The sequence below is a fragment of the Ptychodera flava genome, chromosome 13 (genome assembly GCF_041260155.1).
Source record: "Ptychodera flava strain L36383 chromosome 13, AS_Pfla_20210202, whole genome shotgun sequence".
Lineage (NCBI taxonomy): Eukaryota > Metazoa > Hemichordata > Enteropneusta > Ptychoderidae > Ptychodera > Ptychodera flava.
In genome coordinates, this window is record NC_091940.1 from 30,478,885 (window position 1) to 30,502,010 (window position 23,126).

At 39.5% G+C, this 23,126-nt stretch overlaps 1 protein-coding gene across 3 annotated transcripts in view; it reads right to left on the minus strand.

Moving 5' to 3' along the window:
• Positions 1 to 1,480: 1,480 nt before the first annotated feature.
• LOC139148132 (metabotropic glycine receptor-like) overlaps positions 1,481 to 23,126 on the minus strand; it is a 90,182-nt gene continuing 68,536 nt past the window's right edge. For 2 of the 3 annotated variants that reach the window (XM_070719441.1, XM_070719439.1), the window contains exons 4-12: positions 20,560 to 20,726; positions 8,248 to 8,419; positions 7,171 to 7,239; positions 6,666 to 6,775; positions 4,757 to 4,971; positions 4,177 to 4,315; positions 3,553 to 3,658; positions 3,264 to 3,443; positions 1,765 to 2,141 (exon numbers count right to left, since the gene is read on the minus strand). In XM_070719441.1, coding sequence (XP_070575542.1) covers positions 1,920 to 2,141; positions 3,264 to 3,443; positions 3,553 to 3,658; positions 4,177 to 4,315; positions 4,757 to 4,971; positions 6,666 to 6,775; positions 7,171 to 7,239; positions 8,248 to 8,419; positions 20,560 to 20,726 — 1,380 coding nt within the window. In that variant the 3' untranslated portion in view covers positions 1,765 to 1,919. Of the gene's footprint in view, positions 2,142 to 3,263; positions 3,444 to 3,552; positions 3,659 to 4,176; positions 4,316 to 4,756; positions 4,972 to 6,665; positions 6,776 to 7,170; positions 7,240 to 8,247; positions 8,420 to 20,559; positions 20,727 to 23,126 lie in introns of all 3 variants that reach the window. The other variant, XM_070719440.1, reaches the window with a different exon arrangement.

Here is a 23,126-nt window from a genome sequence, read left to right on the forward strand (position 1 = left end):
ATTTAATATCTATATATCTATATAAATGTATATCCATATAAATGTATATATATCAGTAATCTATAATCGCATCGATTTTACATATATATATATATATATATATATATATATATAATGGTATATATATATAATGGTATATATATATATATATATATATATATATATATATATATATATATATATATATATATATACATATCTGAAAGATATGCCTATACCGGCCGATAAGATGACAGTCAAGTCAGTCAAGTACGGGATTAAATACCAGTGATGAGATTGATTCCTTAGTTAACAGATTCTGAATATACTGTACTCGCACGGCGGAACAACAGCTGAACAGCTGTGAAAGACAAACTTTAGACAGCATGAACCATAGATTCATAAACTCTGGTTAGTTTTCGAAATACAAAGAAACAAAAGGCGGAGAGGAATTCATCACAAGTTTCCCCGCCAGAGTCAGCGCTGCAAACTGAAAGGTTTCAGATGTGACGAGAGTATAAAAGAGCGCTGTCAATCATATTTCAGTAAATAAAATTGTAAAATGGTGCGAAAATTCTAATAGTTCCGAACAATTGATAAAAATTGGTGTTATGGAAAACTAATTAAATCAATTACCAATACAATGAACCCGACCTTGCTTACAGCAACAGTGGCGCGCCACTCTATTCAACGCTGAGGACATTGAACCTTCAGATGGCGCGCACTAAAAGCAACCTTTTGTTCACGTGATGATTGACTTCAAATCACTCAGAGCTGCCCACAACGGACGATAGACGGAAACAGCATGAATCAGCTAAATAAGTCGACAGCGCAGAACGTAATTCAATCGAATGTAACCATGGGACAATGGTCATGTCACATAGACGACAATTTGAACTCGCAATATTTACATCGACGAGCAGAGATTGTCATGGTGGCATTCAAGGTGGACCGGATGACTTTGTCGATTTCAATCAGAACTACCGTGACCTTGATGTCGCTTCATTTGAGATCTAATCAAGCACGGCAATGACAGGGATCGGCTTCCAATTGTTCGATTACTCCTATAAGCCGATGGCCGACTGCATAATATTTATTAGTACTCGTGAAATTGTGACAAGACGAGCAGCAGTCATGACGTTGGAGGGTTGCCCTATGAACGTTTCTACTAGCATTGGAGGAAGCTAAGGGATAACAGCAACTTTTAATACATGTAGGATTACATTTTTGGCGCCAAAGTTTCGAAAAGGCTTTCAACACGCACAGCTACCTTAACTCTGTATCTCGGACCTCGCTACTGCCTTTGGAATTTTTATAACATTGCAACAGTCCTTTGGGTGTTTCAAAGAGAACCATTTCTAAATAAATTGTTATGCCGATTGGTATTTGTTTAAGGTTCAAAAACATCACACATACAGCAATCACATCATTAATTCTTCCTAATTCAAAATTATTTACCACTTTGGTTCCATAGTTTTTGTACTCACAGTGGTATTTTTATATTTCATAGGTTGCATAGATTCGCAGATTTATTTTTTTCTGTCAAAAGATAAAAGACAAAATCGGTTTGTGATAACAATTAATAACATTTCAAAACAAGATATAAAATACCCATAATTTGGCAGAGAAATAGTCTGATTGGACGAATCTAGATATGTAAATGTTCATTAGCTCTGTTCATGACGTCACAAGGATGACGACAGAGCAGTGACAGTCGTCGGTTGTAGTCTTGATACACACAGGCAGTCATTCAACGTGCGTCAATCATGAAGTGACAAGGTCGCGACGCACAAGAAGATATCCACATTGACGTCCTATCATCGGCAATGCGCCAATCATCGGAGCGCCCTCACGGGCCGCTGTGATGAAAAAAGTTCACTGCTCCAACAGTGCTGTTAAATTGCACGAATTATTCTGCATTTTGAAACGGCTTGGTTTATCTAAGTTTTAGATTTCAGCGTCCAGTTCGGCTTCTCAATCGACTCGGAGGCAGATTCAATGCTTTTCGATCTAGTCAACTTTGGTTTTCTCCGTTTAGTAGTAGTCGACGGCGACGGCGATTTGGCGCCAATCTCGAGGGATTCAGACACAGCTTGAGATGAAACTATTTTCAAATCGGTTGCAAAGCCTTCCATCTCTGCGTAGATTCTGTCCAGTTCATCCTGTTGGGAGATAAGAGAGACATATAGCACGACTTGTTGCTGGGCGTTGGTCTAAAAAAAACATTAAAACTCAAAAGACACTCCATTTTCCTTCAGTGTTTCCGGGACACCGTACTCACAAAATTAACAATGCCAAAGATGGTTATATTAAACTTGTCTGAACAAAATAACCAATGTCTTAGGGAGTGGCAACCTCTGAATGTTTTTACCTGCTTTATAATAGAGCTTAGTATAGACGGATACAGTCGTCGGAACTACGCTCAAAGGTCGTATGGGACCCATACGACTAATGTAAACACTGTATCCAAGGTATGGTTGTGATTTATGAATGTTAAAACATGTCTGTTATAATCTACATCGTACAATTCAAATGTTGCAGCTATGATGATGAGGTGCATCTAGATATCGTGCACGAAATACATTGTTTGTAAACAAGCAACTCGCACAGGCTCAGTTCCGACGACCGTTTCCCTTTAAAGTGATACGCGACTCGGAACGGAATGTTTTAAGCCTTTGCTCAAGCTTTTCCAGAGGAAACTTTCAATTTATATTCTCTTTCATTATGAGAACAACAATTAGACGTACTAAGTATTCGATGCGAGAGAACAAGTTATTCTCAGGAACAGCGTGATAAGTATTTGAACAACTACCTAAAGGTGCAAATCATAATGGTTATTCATTCAAAGTTTTTGTAGTACAGTGTCGTACCGAAACGTATCCTCTGCCCAGCTACATACATGAATAATATGGTCGGACAAAACCTGTTTCGTTGGTATTATATTGTTGTTTTAAGCGCATTTAATGTCTCCTTCGATACTCGTTTTATGAGCACCTTTGACGCCCAGGAAGGGTAAAAAGAGAAGCTAAATTGTGAAGTGAGCTTGACCTTTTAAGTGGAACATAACATCGTGAAATTAACCCCGAACAAGAAAATGTGTCTGCTCTGTCTACGAGCGATATTCCTCCACTAAAATTTGCCGTATGACAGTCAAAGAGGCCTGTAAAATACACTATAATTCCCAAACATGATCCCTACAAAACACTCTACTAGTAGTACTATAGGTTTTACTCGTGTGAAATCACTTTCGATGCGAACAGCAAGTGAGAAAAGTTTCTACATGCCTTTATATCTTTCTTGTCCCGTTTGAAGTCAATGGGTTCCGCAGTCTTGTCCATGGAGGCCGAAACATCGACGTTAAATACAACTTGTGCCTTCTTCGCTGCTCGCTTAGCTTTTGTGTGTCCAGTCGTTGTCTTGTTGTCATCACTCTTGTCTCGCGCATTTTTCCTCACAAGGTATATCTGATCATGAAGAAATGTGGAATGTAAACTTTCACCATTACGTTCAAACACGAAAGGGGGCAAGAGGTGTGCCGGGTGGCGAGGAGGCTGGAAGAATACATGTACGTACCTTTGAAACAAACAGCAGGACGACCATCGCTGTCACCGTTAGTAGATTACGAGCAAAGGATAGCACGAACATGATATCAGTTTGTGCTGTACCATGTAAGACAACGCTAAGTGACATGGGGAAGAAACGGATTCAGAGAGATTAATATGCAAATACATATATATCTTCAATGCGTCAGTTGTCAATCATAGTCATCTTGACTTGGATATGTTTTTTTATTTGATGATCAAAGTCACGCTTTCTCTCTCATAATGTTTGAAACTTTCAGAGAATTCCATTCTATATCACAGATGATACATTTAGATGTCAAAAAAAACCCGAACGCAATTATCTTATCTAGATCTGCTATGGCAAATGTTGCATTTTTGTTGATTTATTTGCTTCTTGCATTTATTATTTGTCTGTCTGTTTCCTTTCATTATAGCGATGTTGTCACGGTTGCCGTTGTGAACTTTTAAAAACGTTATCACTATTTTTTCTCACTGCTATTCGGTATTGCAATTTGCATTTCGCTGTCCTTTCTCAGGTCATTGTCTATATCGGTTAAAATGCAGCTATGTCGGTACGATTTTTGACTGTTCGACTCTGACAGTTTCTAATAAAAGAAAATCCTAAGTTGCAAACCTGAGAACCAACGTAAATAGCGACAGCAAGGTCTCGTTGTAGATCGCAAGGCTGATGTATTTACTTTCGTTGAACTGAGAGGGCGCTTTCCTCACCCTGATGCACAGGTACACTCCCCAAATGAGAAACGCCAGCTCCACTTAAGAGAAAATGTCAGTTTGGAAAAGCATGTATTAGAGTTGAATCTAAAACCGGTGGTGTTTTCATTGCTGTTAGGGTGCGATTTCTATCTGTGTATTTCTCTGTCAAAGCTGCATTTGCAAAAGGTTACGATTATACATTGATGGCGTGACACTGGTTTGATATATAAAGACATGCACTTTCTCATGTAAAGCCTTTCCAGAGTACAATGTTATAACCTGCGCGTGTCAAAAGTATGCTCGGCATTGTCTGATGGGGAAAAAAACTTTTGATTTTTGTGAGTTTCAATAATGATACGGCACCGTGTCAGTGGTAATTCTGGTTTGTTTTTAACGAGTAGTCAATATGCCTTCCTATACCTGTATAGCTCAGTTTGACTTCACTTTATACAAAGTTTCAAATTTCGCATTAACACCTGCATTCATCTAAACATACTTACGTCCCATTCCACCGTAGCGCCAGCCGTCCAGCGTACAGTCCCAGAATTTCAACCCTTCATTATTGTACTTGATTACCGCCCTCACGCGACTAACCACAGTCCAAACAGTCAAGTAGAGGCAGAAGAGCGCCAGAACTATTGCTATCTTGCCGTACAGCTGAGTGTCCCTGATACGGATTGGTTTGGCACTTCGAACTCGAAATATTACTGTAATTCTGGTTTGGGAAAATGGCACAATTCCTTCAGCTTTAAATATCTCAAGATTTAAATGTGGAAACTTGGGGAAATAAGGGAACGGTCTGACGTTCAAAGCTGACTCACAACCTACCGTGACCTTATCCTTCGTTTCGGGATTGTAAGTAATAGTTCATTTTGTTTTGCGAGCGTCAGAATAATCAATTTTTTTACTATTTTAGGCCGTATGGCAATATTAGGAGAAAATTGCAGAACAGCTGGTCCGGGGCACGATTAAAATCCTTTGCAAAGTGAATGAATGACAAATGAAACATTTGATCGCGCGAAATATCATACACATATAAACTGACATTGTGGGTAACATCGTACATTTGTTACCCGGGGGCCTGAGAATCGCCGAGAACGAGCTGTTATTTACCGTTCGAGGCCGTCGGAAATAAACTGTTAAGTTGGCGGCTCTCAGGCCTGAGGAAAAACAAACGTACGATGTAAACCAGATGGCCGGTCAATATATGTTCGGCAACGAATCATAACGGACAGGTCTATTACTTTGAAATGTGGATAGTTAGCCGAGTTTTATTATTTTGTAATTTCGGTACTTTCTTGACTGTACTTACATTATTTGGGAGCGTGTGTGTGTATAAGTACGGGCAATTATGTTAGAGAAGTTGACTTTCCATTTCGCATAAAAAACTTTCGGCCTAATTGATGATGGAGGGATCTCAATTGAAACGAAGGAATTGCGTTGGTCGTGCGTCAGTTTCCATCATCATGAGCTCCAGTATTTATCGGATTGACCACAAAAGCCACCAAGTGAATTAGAGCAGAAATGAAACAAGGGTGCCTGCATAATTTGGATCAACAAAGAGTTCTATGTTTATGAGTGTTTATACCGCTCTCCCTGTTTCACCGTTTCCTTATTAACCGTGTAAAAGATAGCTGGTCGTTTTTAAGGCTTTGGATCATCTGAAAAGTCGTAGTATTTTCAAATTAACGCCTACAAAGGGACAATGAATTCTCCAAATCATTTCCGGAAAGCCTTTAAAAATTTAAAAATAATTGCAGACAATATCTAAGGTGTCTAAACATGTCTGCTGATGGCAGGTGTTCCAAGACATCTTGTCAAGAAACTTACCGAGACAGAAACGTGCTCAGAGTCTTGCAGTGACAGACAAATCCACGTGCATAATGATATGCAAGAAAATGCCTCTGTTGTGTTATCATTTTCGAGTTCTTCGAACTTTCACAAAATACTCCAATATAGCAGCGATATCCAAATATGTGTTCAAGAAATGATATAATGGTGCTATAGGTGTTTTGACTCCATAGTTCATGTATGGCATTCAATTTCAGGTGAACGATATTGCACAATACGCTGACAGGAAATGATGACGCTTCAATCTGAATCATCTCCAAACTTGTTAGGCAGCTGAAATTTGTCATAAAGCACTATGACCTGGATAAACTCAAATCCTTGGATACATTTCAAAGCTATGTACCTGAAAAAGTATGTGAAGAACTTCAATTTTTCAGTTTAGATGTCATGGCTACCCACATGCTCATGATGCTCAGAAGATTTGTAATTGTAGGGAAAATTAAAACATTCTGACTACTGCGTAGTAATCTACCGTAAAGATAAGGATAAAACGTATAAAAATGTCAACTGGATCAAATAACTTTCGGCCACACAATGAAGCTGAGGTTCCATACCTACCTCCACGTTTTGAAGAGTAAGGCACCATAAGCTAAGGCAAATCCAATATGGCGGACCCATGGTTTCGTCATGCACGTGACGTCATTTGGCGGAAAATACTCTATGATTGTCTGTGTTTGTAAAAAAGACGAGGAAATTTTGATTTTAATAATGCACTGAATAAGATGTCACTACTAATACGAGACTTTATATGTTCAGAGACTGGCGAGTTCTCATATACAAATAAAGTACATTAAGCACCACCTCAAGAGGTCGCTCTGCGATTATTATCATATGATCTGCATCATGGCGAATGGCATGCAAATATTTTCCCACCTGTTAATCTTTTACTAGTGCCAGGTATACGTAATGATGATTTTCTACCAGCGTAAAGGGATAAAGACTTGCATAAAATGCCTCTTTAAAAATTCTTATCAAATATTTCTCGTTTCAATAATAATGTCCAGTCAATCACAATATATTTGTAAAACCACCTTAATAATGCCATATGTGTTTCCGATCTTACCACTGTGTAGGTAATAAAGGCACCAATTAAGATGACATACAGGAGACCGGGGCTGGCTGCTTTCACCACCTGAAATCAAGGAGAACAATATTCGTTGCTTTCATATTTATGATGTTGGCCAAAAACTGCACAAAAAACGACAGTACTGTGAAGCAGCACATACAATACGCTGATTTTCTCCGATAAGTCAACGCTGATTGAATGCGTTGTATGACTTCACGACAGAAAGCAAATATTTAGACGAACAAGATGGAGCAGTCCCATTGACTAGACTGCTGTACAGTGACCGACACTGACATCTTTGACCAAATTCTACTCTACTTTTCACACAAATTGGCACAACTTTTTTGCTCCTGGAGCGATTGCAACATCTCCAGAGGTAAACGAATCCATTAAATAAAAACTGTCGTCTTTGAGAAAACAGTCAGCGAACAAATACTAATGCTCGCCAATGGCATTTTCCCCCTCTTCATCCCCTCGTAAATATAATCACTTTTCCTCGATACAAAAGTCACCACGTCATGGTCACCAAATTTTGGAAACATATTTTCGAAAATGACGATCAAACACCCAATAATCAAAGCAACAAGTTGGAGAGAGAGAGAGAGAGAGAGAGAGAGAGAGAGAGAGAGAGAGAGAGAGAGACAGACAGACAGACAGACAGACAGACAGACAGACAGACAGACAATAGACACAGACAGAGAAGAGACAGACGCAAAGAGAGAATTCATTTATTCAAATTTTACTTACAATAACTAACTGCAAAGCTGTAGTTCTCAATACGATTCTCGTATAAGTGCTATGTTGACATTGACCTTTTACTTGACGCTACAGTCGTTTTCTCACCTTTGAAAGTTGGGTCCATTTAATCAATGTGTTTAGTAGATAAAAGTGATGCAAACCTACCCCTTTACGCGTGCCAGTCAACTAAAACAACTTCTTCTTGATCACTTTAGATAAAAAGGGTCTCTACTTTGTAAAATCACTTGGCACATTCATCACCGGTATCTTGCGAACAATATTCGCTAAAACGACGTCTAGTGTAAATAGTGAACTGAAATGCTCAGCGAAACTGACCTTGTTTTCTTTATATTTGAACGTGAATACTGCAAATCCGACCAAGAGAAGCATGGGTAGCCCGTTTATAGCTACGATGGCGATTCTGAGGTAGGTGTTGGGTTCCACGAAACACGGGCTTCCATCCACGCACTCTTCACATCCAGGTAGGCACGGCAAACAGTCAAAGTAGCTAGAAGGCACAAGATGAAATTTTTTTTGTAACTTGCCAGTTTCAAATTATTTTCAAAAGATGCGTGGTGGTCTCATCAACACCCGTAAGAGCTCTCGCATTCTAATATTCAGATAACATATTAATAGAGTTGGAACAAACTTTTAAATGAAGTACAATCGCAAACGTTTAACATTCTGATGTTTTCGTAAAGTGCAATATAGGTAGTTTCAGCTGCTTCAAATGGCTCGCTAGTGTAGCACTTGTTACATACACATCACGCTTCTTGCGAGGGGCATCGGCTTTTAAGTTATTTCGTACGTCGCAAATTTAGGCATATAGACCTTTTTTACCAAAAGAAATTCTGAGTGAATAGTAGAATTATTGCAATTTTCCCATTACCAGGGGGAAAAAATTAAAATCAGGAGTATTAAAAACCAATACACCATTATGAGTCTTCCCGTCTTTGTTGGTTTACCTTGAAAGATGGGATGACTAATTTTCAAATTTACCACAAACCGCTCAAGAGATTTTCCATACTCTAACGTTGAGGATGATCTACTAACGTTGCCAAATCTGGCCTTTTTGTTTCCCACTACATCATTTGTCTTTCGAAACACTTAGACATAAATACTGTAAGTCAGGCAAATCGCTGTTATATATAATTTAATGTCTGATCTGAAAATAAATGCCCTAGACAGTCAAAGGGAAATGTCACTGTATAATTGATATTAAAGGGGAGTCTGAAATGCAGAGTAGTGATCACTGTACATGATCACTAATTCGGCGGGTATCCCGCCAAGGAAAAGACAGGCTCTATTCGTATCAAAACCTTAAAACATGCACGTGTAGGCAGCGATGTACCCGTCAACTGATCAAAGTGACACATTTTGGCATGGGAGAATTTCTCGTATAACAGACTGAATGAACGGAAATTACAAACCCTTGGGGACTGGACGGTCATTTGCAGAAAAAAAGGATTATGGTATGGAACCTTTTTGGAAGCAGATCTGTGGGATATCCAAGTTGTTGTTTTTTTCAGAAATGTGCCGCATAAAGCAAACTCCGTGAAAGAAATTCAATATAAATGGCGTGGGATCAAGAGTTCCGCCACATATATAAATATTCGTATTCACACCTTATTATACCATCATGCCCTACCAAGGTTGTATATACGTTTGCTATCAGGATTTGTGATTATGCAAATCGTGAAGAGCAAAGTGTTTTCACATTGTTGAAATTTAAAATAAAATCAGAGGCTTTGAATATTTGCAGCAAAGAATATTGAAACAAATTTTTGATGGCATTATTCATTCATTCATTCATTCATTCATTCATTCATTCATTCATTCATTCATTCATTCATTCATTCATTCATTCATTCATTCATTCATTCATTCATTCATAGTGCAATCTTTACCAGTAGGTCAATGTCTCACACAACAATATATGTGCATAATATTACGTTCCACCATCTACAAATTGTAAGCATAGCATATGGTAGCATAATACTTGTCGGATAAAAGGATACAGACTATATTGATTAGTACCACAATGAACAAAAAATGATATATGGGGTCACAGCCATCGGCATACTTAAACAATCTCTTTATGTTTCACCACAACTGAACAAGATATCACTGAAACAACATGGTAATTTTGTGGTTTGTGTATTAAAGGCAAACAGTCGTCGGAACTGCGCCTGTGCGAGTTTCTTGTTTACAAAGAAATGTATTTCGTGCACGATATCCAGATGCACCTCTTCATCATAGCTGCACCATTTAAATTATAGGATGTAGATTATGACAGATGTTTAAATTTCATCAATCACCATAATACCTTGGATACGGTGTTTACGTTAGTCGTAAGCTTATGGGTCCCATACGACCTTTGAGCGCAGCTCAGACGACTGTATCCTTTTAGGTGCAGAAACTAAGTTCTTTTACCTCCACTCCCCAAAATTTATTGAAACCTTCAGGATCCAACTCAACATTACAGACTATACGGAGTGATGTGCGTTCTCTTGTTACACTTGATAGTTTGAATCAGGAAAAGTGATATTGATAAATGATGTTTGCTAAGGAACATATGTGGCGTTCTAATCAGATTATCCATCATGTTGTAGCTGTAGGGCCCGATGTGACAGGTATCCACATATCATGAAATACGCACCACCACACCGTGACATACATTTACTTCACATACGCCTTATTCATATATGACAAAAGCGAGGCTCGGTCTCTCAATATCAACGTCTTGTTCAAAAATCTTTCTGGATTTACACTCTTGCAACTCTGTATAGCCCTACAGTCCTTAGCAGACCTTGACTTTCTTGTCCGGATTGAGTTATGCGGACCAATGAAACTAATAGCTAAAATCAAAAGAGTAACGCTGAAAGTCACAATGAGCTTTATGCCAGATTGAGCGTTATTAAACTGACTTTACCGGGAAAACCACGGGAATCTATTTGTATAAATTCCTGGGACCCTTGTGGGGATCTAAGCATCGAATGTGGAACATTGAAACGGATGACTTTATGCAAAAAAAAAACTGCACCGTAAAATTCTCCAAACGAATGACCAAGTCTTTAAGCATTCCCATCGGAGCTTACCACAATCACGTGATCTCCCATGACTGAAGGACATCCGTCATGCATCGTCGGAGCACGTTGCGTCATTGCTTCTCCCATCCAACAGATAAGCCTACATACAAAGTACTCTATTTATCCGCTAGTAAGGTTATTACCGCATTTCAATATATCATCACTCAAACATATTGCTTTCCCAAAACCACGTGCAAGTGACATAGAAAGTCTATATTGGATGTGAAATTAATAACCAGTCAATATTTTGGTCGTCATTTTTCATTTGTGTCATCAAAGCTTTAAAACTTATATTTCAATGAGGTAATTCGCGGAGTATTTCGAACTGCTAATATTTCTTGTCACCCGTGCAACTCGTTGGCGCTGATTATTATATATATCTTATTTTCAGACTGATTAAATGCATCGTCACTACATCGTCACTGACAGGAAAATAATAAGAAAAAGTGATACCCTTTGGCTGTTGTCTTGGTAATATGAATTGTATGAAAAGCAGAGGACGCGAGGACACCGCCGGATGAGTACCTATTGCGTGTCAATGGTCCCGAAAGCAATCAACGATATATGGTGAATGGTCTATGGATGTGCGCGTCAGAGTATTAGACTTGTAGAAAAACAGACAGACAGATAGACAGACACCCACAGTCAGAGACAAACAGGCAGAGACGGAGACAAATAGACAGACAGACAGACAGACAGACAGAGAGGCAGATAGAAAGACAGACAGACAGACCGACAGACAGACAGACAGACGGGCAGGCAGGCAGACAGACCCTGACTAGAACATGATTACACAGATTTTTAACAGTGATAGCAGATGCACATAAAAGCCAAATGCAATATTGACTGAAAGCGTTCATGATGAAAGTTTTTGATTTCCTGCGGCAGCAGAACGTTTACGAGCAAGGCAAGCGGCAATTAGTCGTCGATTTCTCGTGACATCCGTACAATTAGTCGTCGATTTCTCGTGACATCCGAACAAAGGAACATATTAGAAGTTTGGCAGTGAAATTATAAGGTTATTGTGGCAATGATTAATTTCTACATCTTAATTATCGCGAGCTGCTGCGATGCGTCGATTTCTCCATTGTCTAGTTTGTCCGTACATTGACAACGTGTCAGAATGTTTAAATCATTTACAATATTAAGTAAAAAAGGACATATATGAAGAACGGCATGTTATTAGCAGCGTAAATCATGTCCCCGCACTAATAGAAAAAGTCTTTATTCAAAATTGAAAACATTGAAAAAAAGTGGGCGAGGTGATATGTATATATTAAAGTAAAGTACCTTAACATACGGAACTCTAAGGTTGATGGTTTCTGCCTCATTCACACGTACTAGTAACTTGCAAATAACCGTCTGTCATGCGCATCCATCCAAGCTAACAATCTTAACATCAACATGTGCCGCGTAATAGCGGACAGCCGCACCGTGCTGCGTCGATACGCAATTATCAATATTTTCTTGAATTGATTGAAACTGCTGTTCTCGATCGCACAAAGCGGTGTGAACGCCAACAGCTGGGGTTATTTGTGTAGTTCCGGGTACAGAGCCAGGACCCGATAGTCAATATTGGTATTATGCTTAATTGCTTTGAGAAGATAGATGAATGGATTCCGGGGAGAATTAGAAACGCGCCAAAGAATAGCATAGATACTGTGAGCACCAAGCAAACACTGGCAGCACTAGCGTAAACGGCTCCTACATCCATATCGACGTCCACGTATTCGCTTCATCATTTTTCACAAAGTGTTTTTCTCAGGCAAATGACAAAATACACACGAATAAAGGTATGTTGAGTGTGATATCAGGGGGTGGGCGAAACCGCGTGAGAATTACTTTGTCACCATGACAGCGAGTGGTATTGTGAAAAGTTCTTTAATATTAAAGGGGCATGGATGTCTTCTGGTTTGGAACTTTTATGAGTTTAGTAGCTGTCTTTGCATTATACGAGCTCTAAATGTTAACTTTGTAGATTCCTCAACAGCCAGACAAGCTTTTTTTCAAACGTTTACAAACCACAGTTTACAAAACCCTTTCTATCTTCCGGCATTTTCGAGTTGCTTCGAATGGGTTTTATAAATTATAAAAGATAAAGTACAGAAACCATTTAACAGTAAGACGACGAATGATAATAAATGAAGACAATTGCCATTGCAACTATGGGATGACCCAGGTGACCGGAACGAGGTTGACTTTTGGAGTGTCCGACAACACGTTGCATGAGCAGAAAACAGTGATTTCAAGCGAAAAGGCACAGATGCGTAATGCATTATAACGTCTACGCCCTAACCCGACTTTACGAGAGCAAGGTCTGTATAGACGACATTTACGGTTTGGCGGTCTTCGAAGAGTTCAGGGAAGAAATCTTTTGGTTCTACTATGCGCTTGCGTAAAAACACGCAGTTTCTGAACACCATTTCATAAGACAGAAACAATTGTTGCCATGGTTATTCGACGTTAGCTGTCTCTCCGACTGTTTCAGTGACATGATGTAGAATACGAGGCTGTATCATTCAATAACTTGGGTCAAATTTAAAGGCACTTTTCCTTTCGAAAAAAATTCAAAAATAAATGAAGCTACTGTTTTAAAAAACAAAAGAAAATGTCTCTGGTGTAATACTTGCTTAAAAATAAAAATATTACGTAGACCTAGTCCTTGTGTTTTATTTTCTCTTTTTCAGCGTTTTGTTCACACATTTTTTCCGGGTGTGAAGTGTTCTAACCACCAAATAAAGAGAATTGCCTACCTATGGCCTTTGTCAAACTCAAACACCGGCAGCGCTTCTGCATGACTAAATATTGACACCTCGCTCAGTCAATATTAACCGCATGATGCCATATTGACCGACGACTAATCTCTATATTGACCGAAGCCGCCCGGTGTTGACAGTGTTACCTTCGGATGTTGACAGTCAGCGAGTTGGTCTAATGACTCTGAGATGGTTGAGTGACGTCACCGGCTTTGTGCTCCGAAAAAGGTGAAAGGTTGACCCCTTTGTGACTTTCCGTCAATCTGGGTTGTTCTCTAGGCAGCTAAACGAACAGGTTGCATCCTGAATGAAATGAACTTTGAGAATTCTGTGACTATACGATTAAAAAATAATAATTATGGTTTTATATTCGGACTTTATTTGTACCCCAAAGGACAAGGACATCGTAAAATGTTCGGACTTGCTCTTCTGTGCTCGCATAATTTCCATGTATAGTTTATATGTTCATGATTAAGACATCAAATTCACATCGACTGTCGATATCATAACCTAGAAAAAATAATAAAAATCGATTGCTTTATAATATAAATGAATGACATGTCGATCCCTGTTTTCTGCCAACGTCATGCTTCGTCACATTTTATCAATAAAGCGTTCAATGGAGACATGCATTCATTATATTGCCATGGTATTACATGAAACTTCCTTTCTCTTTCCGCCAGTTTACAAGGTACAGAAAAAACGTTATAAAAGTCACTAAGCACAAGACAAGAGACAGCCTGAGCAAAAAAAGCTATAACTCGCGCAGCGCATGCGTGCAAAAGACATGCGCACTGAGTTGTATTAGTTTGTTCAGTTTGTCGGAAGGTCCAGTTTCGAGATGTTAAACCATTGTAACTTTTGAACTGAAAGTCGACTATATGTTAGATGATAATAGGACAACTTTGGTCACAGACACAGCGAACAATTTTACTGCAAACACATTTCAACATATACATACGATAAGTGTTTTTGCAATTCCGCGGGAAGACCACACTGTGAAACGCGCGACCTTCGGCCGGGATCGGAGTCGTCCTATCACGCCGGTTCTGCAGGCCGTTTAATGGTTTCACTGAACCTCTTCCAGCTAAAGTCATTTTAAGGACGTATGCGCCTCGAAAGTGAAAGACTTAAACTTTCGCTCAAACTTTCCTCAACGAAACTTTCAAAGATTCTCTTACCAAATCAACAATAAAAGTGGGGGGTCACCGAGCAAAGTGTGGAACTAGCGAAACGAATTGCCCAAAATTTTGCGATATTTGAAATTCAAAATGGCCGCCATTCATGTGTTAACTCTATGGTGGAAAATTAAATTTTGGATTTTCGAAAAACTAAGACGGCGCAAGTTTTTATTTCTCCAAGAGCTTTAAAATAAACCCCCACAAGTGGTAGATCAGAAAAGAATTGTAGAAATTTGAGAGTCCCACTATCTGTCCCCAAGGTTCGTTCTACCTTAAACGGCACGAATTGGTAATGTGTGAGTTCTCAACTCACGGTCTCAGCTGATTTCTTAACAGAGTACTATCTGACGTGGCCTTACAAATCCATCAAAGTAAATTTACCAATAATCCAATGTGTACTCATAAATTTGGCCTTGAGTAATTCGAACTCAAATTGGATTGTAAATTTAACACGTAATTACCAGTTCATATTTGGCGTCGACTGGGAATATTGAGATCATCAGTTTTGCGCCGTGTGGTGTTTCTTATAATCTTCACTGCCTGTCCTGATCGATGGAATCGTAAAATATCATGTTTATTTGCTTCAGGTTGAAACGAGTCGTGTTGTTGTAATATATTTAAAAGATGTTTACAATTTAATGCAAACGACAGGTTGATCATATGGCTGTTTTGTAAGTAGGTTATGTTAAAATGTGCCCGAAAATGCTTCTGAATTCGAACTTGAAGACACTGAACGTCTGAGTCTGTCCAAGACTGTTTGGTATTTGAAAATGCATAGCCCCGGGGATCATTTGGAAAGTCGGTACCTGACTAAAAGCTGAGCAGCGTTAATAATCAGCCACTCTGACGAATCATAAACATTTTTTTCATTTTATGACAATGTCAAGAAAAGTGAAACCCGGGCTCGAATTCACTCGCTATTCTTTACACATTAAATTTCCTGAAAACTTCCTGAACCAAGTATTAATTTAAAATGGGTATCTGATTCTTCTCTTACCGGTACATAATAATATATGATATGTTTGTCAGGGAAAAAATCGATTTGCCTTAAAACATTTATCCGATATTTCACTATGTCATCAAAAGTTAATCAATATAATACATGGATGCTTATATTTCGTTTTAATATTATAATATTAATATGCCTGGTCAATATTATTCTATTTTAGAAGCTATACTGTAGTAATAAAACAGCTGCTGATGTTATTGGGAAACTATTACAATATGCAGTCAAGCAGCAAATAATGGTCGTTGAAAAACGCGTTGTCATGCACGCGACCAGTAAAGCAAGCATAATGACTTTTTTACGGTTTTATTAAAATTTTAAAATTTCGTTATCCCGGAGTAAAATCCGCTGCCATTCGCTCGTGGTTTGCAGCGTACAAAATATGGAGGAAATTCAGTGTTTAACTTATGGCACCTACTCAGGCTCCTTATCAAAATTTTGCAAAACAGCTTTTGGTTTACACCCAATACTGCTTTCGTGTCATCAAGGCCTTTGACACTTGTGAGACACACCTAGCTTGTTTTATAACACGCCACATGCTCATTCCGTGTCGCGATTCGCCAGAACACGTCACGTGATGAGAAAATAGATAGTTCTGGTCCCCACTGAATCGACAAAAGTGACGTCAAAGGGTATTTTTTGAAAAGCTATTTCCCTAGGGAAATAGTTGGAAAAGTGCCCGGTCACGTGACCGTAGTGTCGTCTGCAGCTTTGCAAAAATGGCGGGTGACTAGAACGTTATGTGCGTCCGGGATGAGCGACGAGCCTCCCTCTAAAGCAGATTTTCCAAACATTCCAACAGTGTAGGAACTTGAACAGCTCATCGACGAAAAAGATTCAAGTACAACCAAGGATTTTGCTGGTATGCTTAGAATATTTTTGAAAGAAATTGGTACCATGTACAACTGTAACCGCTGTGGAAATACATCCAGTGTGACAGTTTTCGGACGACCTCAGTTTTCGGACATTTAATGACATGCTGTTCATTGTACTCACTTCGCTCTGTATTGATAGCGTTTCACACGTCATGTGACAGCATATTAAGTCAGGTGATGCTGCTGTCCCGTTTTGGATAGTTTTTTTTTCGGTAGAAGCTATTTCGGGCGCTACAAAATTGGCGAAGTTAGCCACACGGTACAATTCAAGGTGTCGAAAGCAACACAAAGAGACAGCCCATGTCCGATAAAAGCGCCATACACGTCGAAATATAGTTGCGTCGTCAATGGATTAAACGTAACTAATTTATCACGAAATATTTACATACAGTTTTCTAAACACATCGAAATTGAAAATCGGGGGTTTTAAGTTTCAAAATATCAATATTTAGCCCCTGTTATCATATTCCAAATACGACGTCCGATTACTGCGATAGGAGTCCGATTACTACGCCCTCAACATGGGGTCAAAAATTTTGCAACTTTGACCCCTAAATACCACTTCCGTTGTGTTAACAGTTTGAGGATAAACACAATAAAGTTTCGAAAGGTATGGTAATAAGATTTCGTACTGTTCGTCATTTATGAAACGGCTTTGGGCGAAATTCACTACCCTGTCCGAAAACTGTCACACTGAGTGTGTATCGCCAAGTAATCATGACACAATGGATTGTTGCGGTGCAAAATATCAAAACACATTAAAAACTATATAACATAATACAACATGGGCGTGTTGTGTTATAAAACACCTATAACCTGGTCTGTATTTTCTCACAATTTTACCACTCATAGCAAGTAGTCAAGAATTCTGCACGTTTTACATTATTACATTTATTCTTGCACGAAATACATTTATTGCCTTGAAGGTCTGCACGAAATACATTCTTAACATTCTTCACAGTTTTTAAATTACACCGATTCACGTGTATTTCGGACTTTTCACGTCATGGTTAGAATACTTCTTAGTATTTGGATTAAATGAAAATATCTAGGTGCAATGGACACACGAAACTGACGACGATTTGTAATTTTCATCTCGCCGAATTTCCTTCGAGTACAGAATTGGGGTAAGTGCCGGGGACACGTACATCGTGTATTCCATTAGCACCATACACGATCGTCCCACAGGGACAGAAAATTCGGAATCAATATTACCTGATAGAAAAAGTTTTAAGCCTATTAAGATAGGCGATGTCACTTCTTCGACTCTCAAGAGAACGCACGTTAAAGTTTTGTCCCAGAAAATATCGTTTTGTTGTATAATTTGTCCGTCGACAGATTTGTCTCACTGCATGAAAACCCAATTATTCAGATAAATTCACATTAATGAGTTGCCTGTATTATAGTATAATACACGTGAATTCACATGAATCCACATGAATACAGGCTTGCTGAATACAAAAATGGATTCTTGACTGTATTCATCTGTATATGCACTCTTCAGCTAAAATACAGGCAATAATCCATGTTAATACAGTAAGTATTTTTGGGTTTTCATGCAGTGTCTGCGGCACAGACGATTAAAAGCAATGCGTGAAATTGCGAGATCTCGCGAGAGTACTGAAGAAATCGCTTTTCCGTGTAAAATATGAAATTTTGGCATCTAATTTGTGCACCACCGTATCCTTGACCGTAAAGAGAACGAGGGGGCCAAAATCTATATCCTTCAGAGATCTGGTATCCGACAACGGCGGGCCGAAAAATCTGGGGCGACAGTGTGCAACCTGCGAACTTCTATTATATAGTCGTAAATATCTCAAAATCAGACGGCGATCGATAAAACCAAGAGCAACGATACAAAACGAAAGGAATGTCAGTATTGAACATCAAGTCTATGGAGAAGTGAGTGTGAAGATCGCTCTCGGAGAAAAGGTGTACGTGAAAATATGACATAAAACTGGTCCAATAATCACTTCCATTCAGATAATACATTACCAGGTCCATGGGACATTAAATTTGTGATTTACAAATTTAAGTTGGACCATCCTGAACCACTGGTAGTTAGTGGTGGTACCAGGTGTCCGGAATGGGTAAACGTACCCTAACAGCATGCTATACCAGTCAGGATTGGTCCAAAAATTGTCTCAATAGAAAGGTTAAGATTTCATCCGTAGCGAGAACGTAACGTAGAGTGGCTTACGCGTTCCGTATGCGTAACGTTCTGCACATATTCGGATTAAGACTTGACTGTCCCCGTCGCTTTGCTTTCCATTTGCTTTCCACGGCAGCAGTAACTGGCTAGCCGAGCAAGGTCCATATGTCTGTGTTCACCTCACGATTTACGTAACAGCCTATCACTAATGCGACAGTCTACTGAAGTTTATACATTTAATTCTCTCTGTTTTGATTTTTATATGCCCATAGACTTGAAGCAAGTCTAGATTAGGACGTGTTCGTGCTGACTCACACACCCGACTCACACAGTCGCATTGTCTAAAGGATTTTGCTCTGATATCAGGTTAATAGAAAACAGAGATAAAGACTTGAAAATACTGAAATTTTACATATGTTTGAAAAACCGTGTAAAGCCACGGAAGTAAAACAAATGACAATGTTAATTTCGGTCTAGACTGAATGTTATCGGCAGTGCAGTGTAACGACGTCTGCCCTGCCGCGCGTGTGCCGTCGTCTGTGAGTGCACTGCAGGAGGTACTTTTTCCTTTTTGCAACCTAAGATATCTCAAAATCAGACGGCGATCGATAAAACCAAGAGCAACAATACAAAACGAAAGGAATGTCAGTTTTGATTATCAAGTCTATGGCGAAGCGAGCGTGGAAATCGCTCTCGGAAAAGGTGTACGAGAAAAGTTGCAGTTTCACGTAGAAAGCGACTGCCAAACGACAAGGGAACGTGTGACATCATTAGAACATGATGAGAGCTCGCAGAAAGTGATGACGTATCCGTTCCCGTTCCGTTCCCGTAATCCCGTAACCTCTCTAATGTTGTATGAAACAATACAGTATATGAATCACTATAATAAGTCACAGCCGGAAATGCTGTCGTTAATCATTTGAGTGACCGAGGTGTCATATTTGGCCAAAATGTCGTCATGTTGACCGAAGAACTTTTTGAAAGTCCTAACGAGTCTTATTGATGTGTATCCCTGTCTCACTAGTTTTGATGAAAAGTGGCCGTTCACGTAGAAAACGACTGCCAAACGACAAGACAATGTGTGACATTATCAGATGATAGAAGCGCGCAGAAAGTGATGACGTATCGTTCGCGTTCCTTCCTGTACGAAATCTTAACCTCTCTAATATGGTAAACGCGTGCAGCGTGTGCTGACTAACTCCTTTAACCTTAGCCTAGACCCTATTCGTCGTTTTCGGCCTTCGTCCACCTTCGTCGCCTTCAGAGTGTAGCATAATACTTTTTACGGTAGAGCACAAAAAAGAAAAAGAAGTGAATAAACACGAATCATTGCAAGGAATCTGTCAAACTACGGACACTCGTAGGTCCGTTTTTTATGTGTACAATCGCGGTTCTTTTGTCCTGACATACAGAGGAGAACATCGGTCCCATAAAATGGCGATCGACTCGGTCAACTTAAAATCCACCTGCACAAACACAGAGAGTACCCTGACGGCCAGGATAGCTGCTTCGTATATGTACACAGATGTCGAAAAGAGCCCCGGGCGAATTGCGCTGTTCGATATTTTAGTGTTAATTGATAGACTTACTCATCATATCTATTTTCCTGTCCGTGTAGCTTCATCTTGTACTGGTCCTCCACTTCACTGCCGTTGAACCACGCATGCGCGGTCGACGGGTCGGGGAAATAGTACCCCTGCTTGCATAGACACACGTAGGCTCCGGTTCTGAAGCCCTGTCCGGGAATAAACTGGCACTGTAATGAATTAAATTGAAGATATTCTTTTGTGACATTTTAGATCGTTTGTCCCTTAGGGTTGTGGCAATGAAGAAATTGTCACTAAATCGAAGACTCGGTTCTGAAACCGTATCTTTCTCTTTCAAATACCCCCCCGCCCGAAACTGTATCCGACTGTTTCATATACCCCGCCCCCAAGATGTGATATAGTCTAACATGTCTCCAAGTGGCTTCATTCCACATTCAAAGAACACCAATATAAGCATTGAATATCCAACCGATATAAAATATTTAAATACATGTAAGCTTATTTCAATATTCTCACAGATCAAATGTCTTGCATTTTCTGTACAACTTCGACAATTCACAAAAAGGCCGATGTAATAGTACCATAATCGGTAGAAGTCATCTGATACGATTTACGAAGGCGGTCTTACCAATCAGATCGTTACCATGGATATATAATTATTCAGCCATGGCAACGTTGTGTTTTATCGCTATCAATTCATCATCGATGTTTCAATTTGGAAATCCACTTTATTAAAAACGGTTAATTGGAAAACGCTGGCGTCCTTCGTAAAAGAGACAGATCAAGTTGCCCAATGTGAAAGTATAGTTGGCTGAAATTGCCTGAAAGTACGAACTGTTGTTGCCGATAGCGGTGCAGTCGTGAGAAACGAGAGCTCTGACATCAACAGCTTATGTTCAACAACGAATTTCTCACTCAGCAGCGGGTCATTCTTTCCTTGATTCGTGCACCGTACAGCGCTTTCATCATAATACCCGTGGAATCACGACGCTGGGCATTTGTAACCGGTGCATGCACGTACTGCTCGCTGTCACCAATTTACCACTTCCTGACTTTTTCACGACGCGACGTTTTGGCTTCTATATGATATTTGACTGCGAAACTGCGCTGCGGGCATCTCAATGCCAAGTTAATTACGCGTCTCGAATTCAATCGTGTCATTTTTGTCGTTTTGTGAACAATGTCAATCCAACCCTAATGTTATAAACCCCGGTGTAGCTAGCGGTATCAAATCCAAAGTCGGCGTAAATTGACGTGCTATGAAAACAAAATGACCGTCTCCAGTTTCGTCAATAATTCAGCCATAAATTGAGTATAGGTGATTTCCTAAAGGGCAGGAAAGCGTTACAAAAAAGAATTCGGTTCGTCACGTATCTGTTCTAATAGAGCTCAGTCAGATAGCCTTTTTTAAGTAGTCACGCATTATATCAGTCACTACAGGTAAGAATATGATGAACAACTTTATAATCTCTGCAGAATGGAAGAGCGGGCAATAGAATGTATGCGTGAAGCGAGTTTTTGCGTTGGCGCTAAGAGACTATACCTGGATGGCCACTGTTTTCACGTCCTCAACGTTCTCTCTAAACACAGTACTGCATGGAAAGCACAGAAAAATAGAATATGAAAACTCTTTGTACCGACGTTAACACGTATGGGGACAGGAAAAAATTGTTCAGTCTCAGATTTATTTGCTCTAAAAAGTGGGCATAAAGTTGTTCGAATCTACTTAGCGAATAATCTGAACGGCTAAAAATTGAAAACAATGTTTTTGCTGACATGATTTGGGGCGAAACAGTCGAAATATGCGTTCTCTCTGTAAATATTGCGCAAATTCTTTCATAAAAATATACTGTCGACTGTCAACAGTGCTGTTCATCACAGTCGCCATAAGGTTTTAAGAAAGTCAGTTTTGGCTACATTCTATGACCGATAGTTTCAGCCATGCTTGAAATACTTCAAAGCACTTCAATTCACAAACTTCGTGTTTGAATGTAGGGGCCCTATAGCAGTGCCGCGTCAAACAGTCTTTCCATGCCGCTACGATGTCGATGAAGCCTCGCTTACTGCACAGTGTTTCTCCGCATGTTATATAAGACCTCATTTCAGCACTAATTGCCTATTAATTTCAGAAAATTTTATCACCGGAAACGTACCCTGATGATGGTGATTAATGATAGCAAGAGTAGGAAGATAATTATCGTAACAAATCATGATCTAATCTAGCCTCGCTTTATATCCGATTTTAATCTCGATTTCACCAACACAGGCCGTAATTAGATGCCAAAAAAGCGGAAGCCTTTCATGGTGCAGTTTAAATTGGCACAATTATATGGTGTGCTAAATTTGAATGTACGCCGGTCGGACGACCTGTCAAGAGCACATCTTGAAGCCTCTGACGTATTCAAACGTCCCAAGAGCGCCAACTCATGTACTCTACGGTAGGAGTCCTCCCTGAATTCTCAAGTAGCCATCCAGAATTCAATATTTGCGTTCCTGAATATTTTATTCGCCCGACCATTTCGCTGACGACGATTTTAGCCAATTTAGCCAATAAGAAACCCATCTTTCGCTCTGAGCCCCGCAGCTAGTCAGTAGATTATGAGGAAACA